This window comes from Glycine soja, chromosome 3 (genome assembly GCF_004193775.1).
Source record: "Glycine soja cultivar W05 chromosome 3, ASM419377v2, whole genome shotgun sequence".
Taxonomy (NCBI): Eukaryota; Viridiplantae; Streptophyta; class Magnoliopsida; order Fabales; family Fabaceae; genus Glycine; species Glycine soja.
Genome location: NC_041004.1, coordinates 43,931,432 through 43,948,028, shown reverse-complemented (window position 1 = coordinate 43,948,028; position 16,597 = coordinate 43,931,432). Strand labels below are relative to the sequence as shown.

Genomic DNA, 16,597 nt, shown 5'->3' with positions numbered 1-16,597 from the left:
GGCCAAGAGGGATAAGTACAAATTCAACTCACCCTTGAAAACATACAATTTAAAGTAACAAGATATGACATGGTTCGAAAGATACTATGTGATTTCTAGAATTCTCACGAGAGATTTTCAAGTCCTCTCTAACTTGTGAGCTGTGACATTCTTTGACAATTGACAACGTGACGACATGCAAGAAGATGATGCACCTCGTCACTTAACATGTCAGAGGGACAAAACAAAACTATGTTACCGTACTTTAAATATGGAATTGGTTGACCTTACATACAAACACATGACTAAAAGAAGGAATCACGAAGTGACATGTAATGAAAATTGTTAAAAAGCACCTACTATAAAAGGAGGCAGTGTAACCCTTTCCTCAGGTTCACGGTTAGACATTTTTGGGGATGTGTGCAAAGCTTCTAAGCTTGAGGGTTACTCCATGCACTCCGGCCTAAGTTATCTAAAACGAATATTTTTGGTTATATTTTTCATTTTATCACATATCACTTTCTATTTTTTTCTTCTCTCTTCTCCCTCCGTCCAAATTGTGGTAGACATTTATATTTTTTTTATTAAAAAATATCAATAATTTTAAATGAGTTTCTGCTATTCAAAATCAAATGATTTTATCATAAATTTTTTAGAGTGTTAAACTTACAAATCGACATTAAAAAAAAAAAGTCATAGACTAACTTTTAGATGTCAAATTAAAAATTGACAGTGCTTAACTAAAATAAATAAGAAAATGTCAAGTTAAGACTAAAGACACTTCTACTCCTATAAATTCTTCGATTAAGTTGTCTGCTATCGATGTTACGGTGTGATGTTACAGTATATAGGCATCTAATCAGTAATTTGTTATATTTAACCATAATAACAAGGCCTGACATAGCCTTTGCCGTGCAACAACATTTTTTTCAATTCAAACTTAAAATGTCTAGTTATCATGCTTCGAGTCTTATTCTTATCACTCCTAAAATTTCAAAAATTTCTTTTCGCACATTTTATTAATAATTGGTCAGGATTTTATTTTTTTAAGGATGGTTAGGTTGTTTTGTTGAATGGACAAGGCACTATTTTTTTTTTCTTCTCCTACTGGGCACTGGCCTTGCCTCGTACATATATTACCTCTAGTTATTCAACGATTCAAGGGAATTATCTTGTAAACCCGAAGAATAAAAGACAAAAACAAAAGAAATTTCATTAAATTGATGGTGAGATTACGTATTCGAACCTCATAGCTAGTAGTCATATGGAAGATGTGTTAAGCATTAAAAAAAAGGAGTAAATCAAATTCAATTCTTCTGACAAAAGAACTACTATTTATAGATTTTGGTACTTAACAACTAAACCTTCAAATTTAGACACGTATTAAACTCATGACTACAATCTTGAAATTAATTACATGACACTTGTATAAAAATTTAAATTCATAAAATAACTTATGATAACTTTCAACAATTTCTAATAATCGCTCTATTTTTTTTTCTCTAAAAAAAACTCTCAACTTGAAAATTATGTAAATGTTAAGTCCTTTGATAAGAATTCTCAATCACCTTCACTGAGAAACATTCTTTCACTAGGTTACTTCAAGTCATTTTTAATTCCTAAAAAATGCTTCCTTTTTAGTTATTTTTCATTTATGAAAATATGTTATGCGTATAAATCTCTATTTCTATAAATAGGGGGGGGGGGAGAAAATTTTTGTGCAAGACGCAAATCACATTTAATATATTTTTATAGACAAAAAACCTTTTTTAAAAATTAAATAAATGTATTTACATGGCATAAAAATATATTTAACCAAAAATTTCACATCCATCATAATCAAAATATACTTTCATCATTCGTTTTGGAATGCTGGCGACCCGTGGGGGGCAACTTTCTTTTCTGGACCATTTTTTATTTAAATTTTGACCATTAATATTTCATTAATTAATCATACAACGAACCCTTTTCATTCCCTGCATAGAGTTTAAACTCAAGTCTTTACCGCAAAAAAAAAAAAAAAAGAGAGAAGGAAAGTAATGGTTAGGCTTACCTTTCGTTTATGACATTATTTTTATTATAATATGCCGATTAATCTTGACTTTTTTTTTTCTTTTTTGATATATACTACTTGTAATTATGATGACTTTGATGAATGCCTTCACTTGGACAGGAAAAATGGGGTCTCTTGATCCTTTTACCTTGTGGGGTTATTTTTTACCAAAGCTGAAGTTATGCTCCAAAAAGGCACTGCTATGATGAATATAATAAAGTGACAGTCTTCTTATATTTTGGGGTCATGGATCATGGAGAATGAGCAAAATTAAATTACATGCACATTACATAAAAATTAAAGAGGAATATGCACATATTGAGTAAACTCGTTTAGTAGTTAGACTTTCATTGGCGATAACAACACAAATTTGAATTTAAATCCGAATTGATAGACTTTTAGTAACAAAAAAATATTATAATTTTATTATAAATTCTCGTTGGAATTAATAAGTTGTCGTGACATTCAAATTGAGAGTAATTTTTTTAAAGAAAAAAATGCAAACCGCCCACCAGATTGTAATAATGTTGACAGGTTTGTCCTCTTTCAACCATTTAAATTTTTAAACAACGATCATAGTCAGTCGTCATCAATTAGCAACTATTTTTGACATACATGAATGTTTTCAAATATCTCATTCTTGTTTTCATTTGAAAGGTAAACTTATTCGATTTTTTACTGATTTCTGGAAGGAAAATATTAGTTAAGGTCTGTATACATTATATATGGCAATATTTTGTTTGGGGAAAAGACTAAAGAGGACTTGTCTCTGGAGATTGAGTATTTTGTATTGCTTTCCACAAAAACGAAGGTGCATGTGCCTCCATTGTATGATGATGTGGCTGGCCATCTTCAGAGATGACAGCATGAATATGCACATTAATTTTGCACCCGAATGTGATGTGAACTTCACAAAGAGAATTCACGCATATAATCATATAATATTGTGAGCATCAGCTGGGCTCACTTAACATGTGAAAGTCATAAAGAAAAAAACAATAGAATGTAACTTTACCCTTTCTATAATAACTATAATTAGTTAATTCTCTTAGATTTATTAGCATTTCAAATTATTATAGAAAATTAATTACCTTTGTGGTTTTCCTTTGATTAAGAAATAAGAATGATCATCATTCGGCAATTCTGCAGGTCCCATATGCTTATGATACTCTGTAATTCTACTTTCAATTCTCAGAAAAAGAAACCAGCGACATCCCATTAACATCTAAAGCATAGCATAGCTTTTAGCCATGTAAGGCCTTTCTTCCTTGCTTGCATGATGAAGAAAACGTCAAGATGGAACAATAAAAAATATCACATGATTTTTTGAAGGTATATTTTTTAGATATGTATACATAAAAAAGTGAAAAATATATATAAAAAATACAATATCACATATAATATGAATATTTTAATATTTAAATAATGAAATTACACAATAAATTGTAGAATACAAATTGCAACGATATTCAATTAGAGGAAAGTTTTCGGATGACATATCTAGATTTGACAATAGAAACGAACAAACTGAAATATTGATAATTTCGTTTGGAAAAGAAGAATCTTTTATTACAAAGTTAATATTGCTTATTATAACACAAATTACATTAGAAATGTATTTGTATTAAAGGAATGATAGATGATGATATTACCCTTAAGCTAGCATTTGTTCATAATTTTTCTTTTTGGTTATAATTTTTAAAGAATTTAATGGTTATGTATTAACATACAAAAGAGGTCATTTAATTACAACTCATGATTTAAATTGTTGTAAAATAATTATTTTTAAAACTAATAAATGTATCATGTGATTGGATGATTTCTTACAATACTTTTTTTCTCATTTTTAAAACTAAGGAAGAGGAATTTTGCATTTGCAGGTGTTAAATAGAAATTTGGGTTTAGATTTATCTAAAATTTAAAGATTAAACATAAATTACCGTTAATGATACTTTCTGCAATATCTTTATTAATAATATATATTTGGGTTTAGATGCTGTAATGGATACGTTACGCGCTCATAGGTGTCAACGGACAATGTTCTATATGAAGACGGGTCACCCGCTGGTTGACACAGTAGCAAGTTGCCGGTTGAAGATCGCCACGTGGACAAATATTATGGCTCACTTGAGATAAATTTTCCGTCCGATCTGTTTTAGTTCCGAATGAATGACCTGTGACTCTCGGTAAAGTGGGTCCCTTTTAACAGGCTCTCGTGGGCCTTCCCGAACCTAATCGCTTTGGTTCCGAACGGCGAATTTGAATTTTTCGAACGTTACGGGGATGCTCTTGACTCTTTCTTTGTCCAATTCACAACTATGGCTTCCTCCTTGTCTTCTTTCTTGGGTCCTACTTCATTCCATTCTCAACCCTGCCAAATGTTTTTTTTTTTTTAATTCATAGCCAAATGTATTGTTTCCAAACAGATAATGATTTTATTTCATTCAAATTATATATATATATATATATATATATTAACTTAAATTATTTCTCGTTAAATCTTTATAGATCAAGATCTATTTTGACATTTTACGAGTTCTTAGAATACTTTCAAAAATGTTCACACAAAAAAAGTTTCGATTCAGGAAATCTATTTGTTTGTATAGATTAGGAGCAATTTCAAGTTTCAACCGTGTTTCTTAATTATTTGTCATATTAATTTGACTTAATTAATAAGAGCAGATATAATCAATAAAATTTTGTTTTCGATATGCAAAGATAAAACCTGATTGCTGGTAAGATTGGTATGTTCCTGAGCTCTATCACTTCTATAAAGGGAACCTTTATTAGTCTTTCAAAAGCAAATATTGCAATAAATTTTTATTGAAATTTATTATAATATCTTTATAATAAGCATTTTTATTTTATTTTCATGTGACTAATATAATAATAAAAAAGAACATGTATTGTTAGACTACATATATATCTTATGTTTTATTAGTAACCTCTCGAAATTGACTCGGATAAGAAGGCCACAAACAAATGATGCGCAGTTGTTGCATTGTGTTTCATTAACTTGGTTTTAATTTGAAGCCTGGGGAGATAACTGTTTCCCAACAACCATTGCACTTACCGAAAGAGAATGTCTACCAAATTGTATTGTTGCATGCTCGAAGGACTATTTAGTTTATAATATACGATGTGAACTTTATGAATGCTTGCTTTCAACCTTTTTAAAACTTGCTCAAGCCTGTGTTGGTGCTACGTGGCAAATTCTTTGTGTCTTGGACACATTGTGGCATACGAATTCAGTTACCATTGGGATTGGGAGGCTTCCTTAATTAATTAGCAAAATGCACCCAACACATGGAAGAGCGATTAGTTCATCCGAGTCTCAACCATAAAGCCGAATAAAAGCATCTTAGCGTTCCAAACTAATAATTATCATCATTTTAGTCTTAATTGGCAAGATGAATTATGAAATGGAAAGTGCTTAATAACATGTTCTTTGAAATAACTTTTAAAATCATCTTTTTATTATTGTCAAAAAATTTATATTGATCTTGTTAAATAGAGACTAGGAAATATGCTTTAAAATATTTAATGAGACCCATATAAATTTATTTAATAATATAAAGATACTAAAAAATGTATATTTTTTAATAACAAATGCATAACTATAGACTTAAATTATGTTTTGGTTTATCGTTTGAGTAGCAACAATGAGGTATGAACTTTATACTTAACAGTGGACTGGGGCTGGCCAACTTGTCGAGTTGACAATTTTAATTTTTTAAATTAGAAAAAAAATAATAAAAACCAGTGTAAGATTTTGGATTTTCATTTCATTCTTAGTATAAAAAGTAATGCATTTAAGATTGAATATTTATGTTTGGAGATAATCACATGTATCACCTAGACAATTTTATCGTTGATGTGTTAATATTGGAGACTATATACTAGGAATAGAAATCAAAATTCTAAAGATCCAAATAAACACGCATACATACAAATACGAGATTTAATAATGTTTGACAAGTATTGAGAATAAAACAATTATTTCTACTATTGATTGACAAATAAGATGACATTAGTATTTATAAAATAAAACACACTAAAAATTTATAATATTACCCAATTCTTTTAGTCTTTCTCCTCAATAATATATTTATTACTCTAATTTTAATTTCATCGACTATCCATTTGAAAATAAAAATTAAAGTTGTCAAAATACTCCACCAAGGTAAATTTAGACTCTCCAATTAAAAGTTATGTACAAATCCTTACTATGTATTATACTTACTATTTATTGAACTTGGATAAATAATTCATAATTAAAGATATTTTTGTAAAAATAAATAAATAAATACATGAGACATACTAAATTAATTCTTATACAAAGGCTAAACAAAATCTCTAACTTGATTCTTATAAATTAAAAGAGTAGTTTATATAAAAATTATATGTATAAATCCTTTTATATCATTTACAATATTTATTAGTTAGTTCAATAATTACTAAAATTTTTAATACAGAACACGGACAGCTTTCTGCTAGTAGTTTTTTTTTTAAAACTAAAATAATCTTTTCAATGTTTTAAGTTTTACTAAATTAATACATCACCGACGGAGCATTGCTGAAGCAAACAAACCCAACCACCCCCACCCTCTCACAGAACTTTTAGGAATTATGGTTTTTTTGTTTGAACCCCAAAGGAGGGTTTTTATTCCGTTAAGTTAGGCAAGAGATGGCATTTCATTTTTCTTTTCCTCGATTATTCTACTTTTGCTTTACTTTAATTCCCTTCGGTAGCACATATAGAAAAATAGAATTAGGAAAGGATCACTTAAGCAATTTTGATATTAAATGACTGTCATAATGTCGCAACTCTTAAATTACAAACTTGAATTTGTTTAAGAATAAAAGGTTAATTACGTCGACAACTTATACAACAAGACTGGGTCATGCCCGAAACGCATTGTTTATATGTGCAACATTCATAGCTTTCCTTTTGTATACGAAATTCTTAAGCTGGAAACTTGGAATCAAAGAGAAGAAAATAATTAAGAAGGGAATGATCGATGGCAAGTATTCATGTCACCAAGTAGGTTTTGATAAAGTTGGTGGGGGGAATGAGGACAAGTTCATGAGTCTGACTGGAACAGTAAAAACGGAGCTTATAATAATAATGACTCAAAATTAAAGTATGATCGTTATTAGCTAATGGTTGGTCTGCCCAATTGATAATATTACCAAAACCACAACCTCATATTATTATTTTCATATAACCAAAGTTGAGTATTCCTTTAATTGGTTAAACAACATCATGAAGATGGTTTCAAATAAATCATTGCATGCGTTTGTAACCGAAAAAATAAATCATTTGGTTTCCTTTTGAGATATATTATTATTATTGATGGTCTCTTTTGCTTTGTATTTGTTTCTTCACAGCAGCAGTACAAACAAATAGTTATGAGCTTTGACAAACGAATCTGCAAATAAAGGTGGCAGTGATTTATTTGCAAGCTGAAGCAAGCCGGAGCTAGTCGAGAAGATCTAGCACGTTCTAAATCCAACCATAACATCCCTTCTAGGCAGACTAGTATCCAACAAAAATCACTACCAATCTACATTCCGTAGATCTTTTCAAGAGATTTTTTTTTTTAAACTAATCACTTTTTCCTTAATTATATTTTTTTATTATTTTAAATTTTAGTCTATTGAAAAAAATTGTAAGCTTTTTGTTTCTAAAATATATAAAAGTTAAGTTTTAGTTTCGACCACTAATACCATGAAATACTTTCCGATGACGTAAAATCGTCACAAAAGTTTTCTTACAATAATAAATTGTTAAAAATATTGTTTAGAGACTGTAACATACAGTTTCTGATAATAGAATAAAACCAAAAATTAAAACTGGAACAATTATAAAAACTAAATGAATAGTTTAAAAATAGCTTAATTATACTTTTCATCATTTATCTTATTTTCTGTTTGAGCTTAGTTATTCAAGTTTAATAAATATCATTTTGCTCTCCAAATCTCTTAGAGCAAGTTGATCTTTATGTGTTAGTTTTTCACACTAATTAGTTAATTGAATGATTTTTTCATCTATATATTTATAAAAATTATCCAACTCCAACCATGTCACATGATATTCGCTGTTGAACAGTAATATATCTTACTTGTTCTCCCACTCAGGGTCTATTTATATGAGGAGAAATAAAATAGAGAAAAAATAAATAAAAAGAAGACAAATGAATAATAAAATAATATAAAATTTATATCTTTATATTTTATTTTAATTTTAATTTTTCATTTTAATCTTTTTTTTATTTCCACCCTATCAAACAGATTCTTAAAAAAAAAACTCTTTACATTGTTTTCTTTAAGAACGGTGCAAAAACACGATCCAACGCTTAATATGATATATACATTGTTTTCTTTAAGAACGGTGCAAAAACACGATCCAACACTTAATATGATATAATATTTCTCATATAGTTTTACACATGCTATTCAACTAAATATTAAAGTTTGAAAATTAAAGGATCAATTTAGTTTAATAGATTGAGGGGCCAGAATAGTAAAATACACATAAGAAAAATAAACTTTTTGGCATAAAAAATCAGGATTTGACTTCTCTACTCCCTATTTAAAACAACAAGCCAGAATAGTAAGATACACATAAGAAAAATAAACTTTTTTGGCATAAAAAATCAGAATTTGACTTCTCTACTCCCTATTTAAAATAACAGAAAAATCAAGTTGGGTTAATATTTAACTGAACTCATTTCATGAAAATCATAAAATAATATAATTTTGAAGGGACAATATGGACACAGAAAATGAATAAGAGAGAAGTCAATTTCAAAAAATTAGGGGTGAAAATGATGTTTCAGTTTAAGTAAAAAAAAAAAAATATTTAAAAAAGTAAGCTAGCCTTACAAATTGCGTGAAGTGCACGGGCCTAGAAACGAAGTGGGGTTTGGGAATGGGAGTTTGAAAGAGTGAGGTATGGGAGTAGGTTCGGAGTTGAGGTGGTGGCAAGACGAGAGAGAGGATGGAGAGTATAAAGCGAAAGCGAACTAACTACTACTTGCTATCTGTATCTGTATTCTGTAGGGAGAACAGCTAAAGGTAATGTAATGCAATGGAACTAACATGTAACATGGAAAAAAACAAAGAAAGAAAAAATAAATCTCAACAACACTCTATAGAATAGCATCATGATATCAGAGACAAAACGATCACACGCTTTTAAAACTTGTTCTTTTCTTCCTTCCTTCCTTCTCTGTTCCTCACATCAGATTCTTTTTCTTTTCTTTTATTTCTCTCTGCAAATCAGATTGTGCAATGTCGATGAGCTTCTTGGTCTGTGATCAGGGATATCATTCTTAATAAAAACAACAACCACACTTTCTCCGTTTCTCGTGGTTCATGCTATGGCGGCAGAGGCGGCTTTGTTCTTTTCTGTGGCATCAGTGGTGGAGGACGTGCTTCAGCAGCACGGTCCTCGCCTCAAAGATCTTGATTTGGAATCTAGGAAAGCCGAAGAAGCTGGTATTTTCCCTTTTTTCTGGGGTTCCATCAAAATTCAGTTTTGGAATTCCTCATAATACTAATAATAACGTGTGAAAATTCATCTTTTAGCATTTTTTTTTGTCTATGGTGGTTGCCTTGACTGAATTTTGATGAGTTTCAATTTGTTAAAGGTATCTGGATTTTGTATCAGTTATCCTGAAATGGAAAGTTCTTTACTTTGCAGCATCAAGAAGATACGAAGCTGCGGGGTGGTTGAGAAAAATGGTTGGAGTTGTTGCAGCCAAAGATTTACCAGCAGAACCCTCTGAGGAAGAGTTTAGGCTTGGTTTGAGGAGTGGGATTATTCTCTGTAATGTTATTAATAAAGTTCAATCCGGGGCGGTACCCAAGGTGAGTTAGATCATTGTTTAGTTTAATTTCCTAAGGTTTTGGTTATTTTTTGTTTACAGTTTATTCGTCTTTTTAAGGTTGTGGAGAGTCCTGTTGATTCTGCATTGATCCCTGATGGGGCACCATTAACGGCATATCAGTATTTTGAAAACGTGAGGAATTTTCTGGTGGCTGTCCAAGAAATTGGAATTCCTATCTTTGAGGCATCTGATCTGGAACAAGTATGTGAATAAAGCATTAGATACTTGTTACAGTTTTTATTTAAATAACCAATTTGTATCATGGTGAATTCAATTGTTAATAACAGCTGCTTATGTTTTCTACCAAAATTTTTGTTATTTTAGGGAGGAAAATCATCTAGGATTGTCAATTGCGTGTTGGCCCTGAAATCCTACAGTGAATGGAAAATGAGCGGGTCAAATGGTGTGTGGAAATTTGGTGGAAATCTCAAACCAACTGTGTCTGCAAAATCTTTTGTGAGAAAAAATTCGGATCCATTTACTAATTCCTTGTCAAGGACTTCGTCGCTCAATGATAAATCTATTGCTGCTCTTAATTCTGATGTTGAGAATATTAAAATGGTAGGTAACTTTGTTTTTGACATTTGTACCTGCTTGAACAGAAAGCATAACTAATGATTTTTTTTTTATATTTCTATAATTGCAGTCTGGTTCCCACTCTTTGAGTATGCTTGTTCGGGCAATTTTATCAGATAAGAAGCCAGATGAAGTTTCAACGGTATGTCAATGTGTAGCTCTATGTGTTTCACAATTGAATTTCATCACAATTCACAACTTTACTAATTAAGCTAGACACTTAGACCTTATATTGAGTCTGTTAGTTTTACTTGAGTCTCTTTTGCCTCTACCATAATAAAAAGGTTTTGAAAATTATAACATTATCATGAAACAATGTTGCATTCACAGTCCCATTCATAACACTGAGCAAGAATGCCTTTAAAACTAGTTGTTTATTTGTAATATTTTTATTCTTCTGCATGGAACAGTTGGTTGAATCTGTTTTAAACAAAGTTGTAGAGGAGTTTGAGCAACGAATTGCAAGCCAAGGTGAACAGGTATGACAATTTTCACCTTCTCATAATGTCATTAGTTTTTAGCCCACCCCAAGAGAGTACTTGTTCTTAAGTTGATTCTCATGACAAGCTGTTCTTGATTTTCATCCTTTTCATGTAACTTCGCAGACAAAAGTAACTTCAAGAGATCCTGTTTCTCAGAGCAACGGGTCTGCCATGGCAGATAAAAAGGTAACATGCCTTGTGTTTAACATATTCCAGGACCTTGAGGAAACTTGAAAATGCTTTAATTCTTACAGTCATCTATTTTGTGACTAGGGGGAGAAGAAGATTCATGTGGCAACGAAAAAAGAGGATTACATTCATAAAAATCAAGTTGCTACTATGGTAACAACAAAAAAAGAGGGCCACAGTCATAAAAATCAAGTTGCTGATGAGGAATCACAAAGGCAACTTATGAAGCAGAAAATGCTCTTCGACCAGCAGCAAAGAGAAATTCAGGTAGAGAATGAGTTCATATTTATCATGTTTAATCTTTGTAATTTCTTACTACAGAAGTTAAATATTTCCGTTCTTGATGATATTGTAGGAGCTAAGGCATACTCTTCACTCCACAAAAGATGGTATGCAGTTCATGCAAATGAAATTTCATGAGGAGTTCTCCAATCTTGGTAAGGATCTGTGATTTTTTCATTTTCAGTTTTTTGCTCTATTGTTGTCCTCCCTTCTTTGTTGCCTTGTGATTGATTAATAAAATAGCAAGCTAATTATAGCTAACTACCAGAAGTAACTAATTAACTTGAATATGTGTAATACCAGGCATGCACATTCATGGCTTAGCTAATGCTGCTTCTGGATATCATAGAGTTCTTGAAGAAAATCGCAAACTATACAATCAAGTCCAGGATCTTAAGGGTAATAAATATCACTGGTTGGTTTGTTGCTTTTGGTTCAGACCTATATGCCTTTGTTATTTCATGTAATCCCATAATTGAATTAAGATGAATAAATTTGTTCCATCAGGAAGTATTAGGGTGTACTGTCGTGTAAGACCCTTCTTTCCTGGACAAGCAAACCATTTGAGTGCAGTGGAAAATATAGAAGATGGAACTATCACAGTTAATATTCCTTCAAAGAATGGGAAGGGACGCAGGTCCTTCAACTTTAACAAAATCTTTGGACCATCTGCAACCCAAGGTTGGTTTGCTTTTTGGTTTCAATTATCTCAAAGGTTTATAGTTTTAGTGTAATTGAAAATTTGCTCCTGTTGCAGCCGAGGTCTTCCTAGATATGCAGCCACTCGTTAGGTCTGCTCTTGATGGTTTTAATGTTTGCATATTTGCATATGGCCAAACAGGATCAGGAAAAACCTACACTATGGTAGGATCCATATGCACTTTCATTTTTTCTGTAAACCAAAAAATAATGAATTTTTTAATGATCGTTTGCTGATTTATGTTTTTAACATGTAGACTGGACCAAAAGAGATCACAGAGAAAAGCCAAGGTGTAAATTACAGGGCTCTAAGTGATTTGTTTCTTATAGCAGATCAAAGGAGGGACACTTTCCACTATGACGTTTCTGTTCAAATGATTGAGATTTACAATGAGCAAGTCAGGGATCTGCTGGTCACTGATGGAACAAACAAAAGATATCCTTTTACCAGTTATTTGATTCTCTTTGGTTTTGTATAGAACAACATAAGTCCTGTCTATTTTGGTTTAGTATAACCTCCAAAAATTATAGAACATACATAACATTTATTGCTGCCCTTAACTATTGATACATTAGAAATTCGAAGTAGTTCTCAAAAAGGACTCAGTGTGCCAGATGCAAGCCTTGTTCCTGTATCATCTACTATTGATGTTATTGAACTAATGAACCTTGGGCAAAGGAACCGTGCAGTTGGAGCAACAGCCCTTAATGACCGCAGTAGCCGATCTCATAGGTATGGTATATCATATTCACTTTCTTGCTCTTCACTCGTGTTTTTGTGATGATATTTCTTGGACACAATTAACCATTGTCTTCTTCCAAATATCAATTTTGCAGTTGCTTGACTGTTCATGTTCAGGGAAGAGATTTGACATCTGGAGCTATCCTTCGTGGTTGCATGCATTTGGTTGACTTGGCAGGAAGTGAGAGGGTGGATAAATCTGAGGCCACAGGAGATAGACTAAAAGAAGCACAGCATATTAACAAATCTCTTTCAGCTTTGGGAGATGTCATTGCTTCCCTTGCTCAGAAAAACTCACACGTACCTTACAGAAATAGTAAACTCACACAACTACTCCAAGATTCACTTGGTAAGGTTTAAGAAGTTGGTTTTCCAGCTATATTCTTTTCTGTCCTTGAGTTGTACAATTCCTATGAATTCTGATAATCTTGGTTTGTTTTGTTTCAGGAGGACAGGCCAAGACACTAATGTTTGTTCACATAAGTCCAGAGAGTGATGCTATTGGAGAAACAATTAGTACCTTAAAATTTGCTGAAAGAGTTGCCACAGTTGAACTTGGTGCTTCTCGAGTAAACAAAGATAGTGCAGATGTTAAAGAGCTCAAAGAACAGGTTGATAGTGAAATCTAAATTTTCTGGTTCTCTTTATAATAATCTTAGTAATTCCATTTTTCTACTTCGATCAAGTCTAATTATTGAATTGTGTTTCAGATTGCCAGCCTCAAGGCAGCACTGGCAAGAAAGGAAGGAGAATCAGAACATTCTTTTTCCAGCAGCTCTGAAAAATACAGAACAAAAGCTAGTGAGCTATCACCTTATCATATAAACCAGCGAGATCCTGACACTGTGGATCAGCTTGGTTGCCGGCAACCAATGGTTGAGGTTGGCAACATAGAAGTATGTATACTACTTTTCCTTGTGGTTTGCTTATGTTGATAAAGCATTTTAATTTCTCATTTGTTCCAAATGATTTAATGCATGTAGGAAAACAGAAAGCCTTATATTTAGTATAGAGAATTTATTTTAGAAAAATTTGATATGATTTTTGAACATACACACGGTTACTAATAATTCAATGGGATCATCAAAGTACACTTTTGTGTATTCAACTACTTACTTTACTTTGGTTAGGAAAAAACATGTGTTTACTACTAAAAGTTGTGGGCCAAGCCATGCCTGAAAAATTTTCTGAGACACATTTATCATTTTAAAATTTTAGTTATTATTATTAATTTACTACTATCCCATGTTGAACTGAGATGGAATTTGATTCATCCAGCAGCTTCAGAGTAATACCACAGTGAGGCACAAAACTCAGAGCTTTGATTTCGATGAGATATCAGCAAATTCACCACCATGGCCCCCAGTGAACAATAGTCTTGCACAAAACTATGGGGAGGATGACAAAGAAAGTGGTTCTGGTGAATGGGTTGACAAGGTCATGGTCAACAAGCAAGATGTAAACAAAACTGAGAACCTCTTGGGGTGTTGGCAAGCAGCAAACAATGGGAACTTATCTGAGGCCTTTTATCAGAAATATATAGAAGATTCTCCCAAAATGTACTCGGAACAATCCTATACTATGTTCATGGGAGCCAACCAGTTTAACATTGCGGGTTCTGATGACATCATGGATGAGCTTGATGCTGCAACCAGTGATTCCTCAGAACCTGACTTACTTTGGCAATTTAATCATTCCAAACTTAGCAGCGTGACCAATGGAATTGGATCAAAGACTATGAGATCTATCTCAAAGGCAGCAAAAAACAGCCCTGAGTTGAGGTAATGCAAAAATGATATTCTAGTAAAACGTTTCTTTATATAGTAAAATATATATAGACTCTACTAAAGTTTATTTCAGATTTTTTATATGTACTATCTAGTATCTATTGGATGTTAATTATTATTTTTTTTTTGTTGCAATTTTGCAGCAAGAATGCTGTTCATTCTTCTCCTCTAGGTCCTTCACCTTCATTGAAAAACTCAAATGGTGTCCCACATCGATCAGGAAGGCATCCGGCTCCAGTTGACGTGAAACGTAGAACTGGGAATAGAAAATAAACGTGTTTACTGAAAAGGTAAAGAGAGTGATTGTTTATATTTGATTTTTTTTAATTTTTTCAATTTTTAGATCGACGCGAGAGAGAGAGAGAGATTGTTATAATTTTTTTTGTTGGTTTGTATTTTGTAATCACACGGGTAATGGAGCAATAATGCTTGTTGCTTTGTTTGTATCGTGGCATTTTTTATTTTACTCTACACTAGATTTTTAGGGGATGTAAAAAAATGAAACTCCTAACACTGCAACGATTTTTTATTTGTACAAATCAATTTCCTTATCTCTACCCCCCCTCTCCCTCGTAAGTTTTTTTTTTCCTTATCTTTTCATCTCACATTTCTCTTTCTTTCTTTGGATTATGCTCAATGAGAATGCTTTTATAAGCGTGGCAACCATAAATAATTTTTATATGAGCTTTGTCTAGGAGAGAAAATTACTTGAATAAAAGCAAATGCTTATTTTTTAAATATAAAGCAAATGTTTGACTGAAAATATAAGGAAGAAGGTATAATTTAGTTACAGCTTAAAATCAACTAAGTTAGTTGACACATTTTATCAACCGAATAGTTTTCCTAATTGAGCTCATTATCATTATGTTACAAAATAGGGTAGTCCTGGCATACAAAGAAAATATAATGGAATGGCTTGTTTCTTTCTAATTTTTTTAGTGGAAATAAATATAACTATTTTATGTTTAATTTTGTTGTTTTTAATTATATCAAATACAACCAGTAATCCGCCATGACATGCTACTTTAAGTTTTACGGCCTAACGAGGGGGGAAGGGGTTGGTCAAAGGACAAGTAGAATGGCCTAAGTGGGATTCAATTTCGAAACCAAGTAATTCTCGAAAGAGCTTGATATCACTTGAGGAAGGCTTTGGATTAAAGTACACTTAGACAAATATACGTTTCTCATTATTCCTTAACAATAATTTTGCAGCACGAGTGTCTGTGTTTTCATAAGGAGTCAAATTATTAAACTAAAGAAAAAACTGGATATTAACTGCATATTATGGTGTCAGCATTGTTTCAGCCCGAAATGAGAATATCTATATTGACCATATAAGTTGCAAAACAAATTACCAAAAACAACGTTAACAAGTTGCAAACAGAGATCAAATAATGCAGCTGATATACTAAGGAATAGGCTAGTGCTTCTTAGCTTAACCCCAAAATCTTCGTCTACCTCCAACAGAAATCAGTCCGTAGCCCAAAGTTGAATTGATCAACTTTTGTTGCTGTTTAAGAGCCCAATGTTGAAATATGGCTGGGTCTATAAAAGGAATATCATTCTCATCTCACAAATTGCTATTCTCACCCCATGTGCTTTTAAATTTTTATTATTCACAAAATATCCTTTTAATGGAAATATGTTTCCACCTTATAAAGTACACATTCGAAATCATATTTTCGTTGTGTAAAAGGGGCATAAAAAATTACACAAATATGTTTTTGTTATTTACTTTATACAACAGGATCTTTACATTACACTGATATTCTTTGAAAAATCAACTCATAATAATATTAATAAACCACGAATAAAAAAAATACTAACTCTATGAAAATACTAATTTCAAGTAATGTTTTGTTTTATTACTCACTCAATTCGAAGGCTAAACTCAAGTAAAAGGTACATATATT

General features: G+C 31.8%; 1 protein-coding gene across 3 annotated transcripts; it reads left to right on the top strand.

Annotated features, from left to right (window-relative positions):
* Positions 1 to 8,971: 8,971 nt before the first annotated feature.
* Positions 8,972 to 15,241, top strand: LOC114407399 (kinesin-like protein KIN-14I). Of its 3 annotated transcripts, XM_028370480.1 has the most exons (20): positions 8,972 to 9,112; positions 9,321 to 9,535; positions 9,741 to 9,907; positions 9,985 to 10,128; positions 10,252 to 10,488; positions 10,574 to 10,645; positions 10,914 to 10,982; positions 11,109 to 11,171; positions 11,259 to 11,441; positions 11,530 to 11,611; positions 11,760 to 11,855; positions 11,964 to 12,137; positions 12,214 to 12,320; positions 12,413 to 12,591; positions 12,727 to 12,888; positions 12,993 to 13,246; positions 13,345 to 13,508; positions 13,608 to 13,793; positions 14,176 to 14,678; positions 14,828 to 15,130. In XM_028370480.1, the coding sequence occupies exons 2-20, from the start codon at positions 9,418 to 9,420 to the stop codon at positions 14,955 to 14,957; spliced, it is 3,090 nt and encodes a 1,029-aa protein (XP_028226281.1). In that variant the 5' UTR covers positions 8,972 to 9,112; positions 9,321 to 9,417; the 3' UTR covers positions 14,958 to 15,130. The 3 variants fall into 3 exon arrangements, with proteins under 3 accessions (XP_028226281.1, XP_028226282.1, XP_028226280.1); XM_028370481.1 differs by lacking the exon at positions 8,972 to 9,112 and having other exon boundaries at positions 9,179 to 9,535; positions 14,179 to 14,678; XM_028370479.1 differs by lacking the exon at positions 8,972 to 9,112 and having other exon boundaries at positions 9,225 to 9,535; positions 14,828 to 15,241.
* Positions 15,242 to 16,597: the final 1,356 nt, after the last annotated feature.

Excerpts from the sequence above, each read along its gene's own strand:
- LOC114407399 (XM_028370479.1), top strand. The coding sequence starts at position 9,418 with ATGGCGGCAGAGGCGGCTTTGTTCTTTTCTGTGGCATCAGTGGTGGAG. Across the intron at positions 11,172-11,258 it reads CTGCCATGGCAGATAAAAAG|GGGGAGAAGAAGATTCATGT; the intron begins GTAACATGCCTT and ends TTTTGTGACTAG. Across the intron at positions 12,592-12,726 it reads ACTGATGGAACAAACAAAAG|ATTAGAAATTCGAAGTAGTT; the intron begins ATATCCTTTTAC and ends AACTATTGATAC.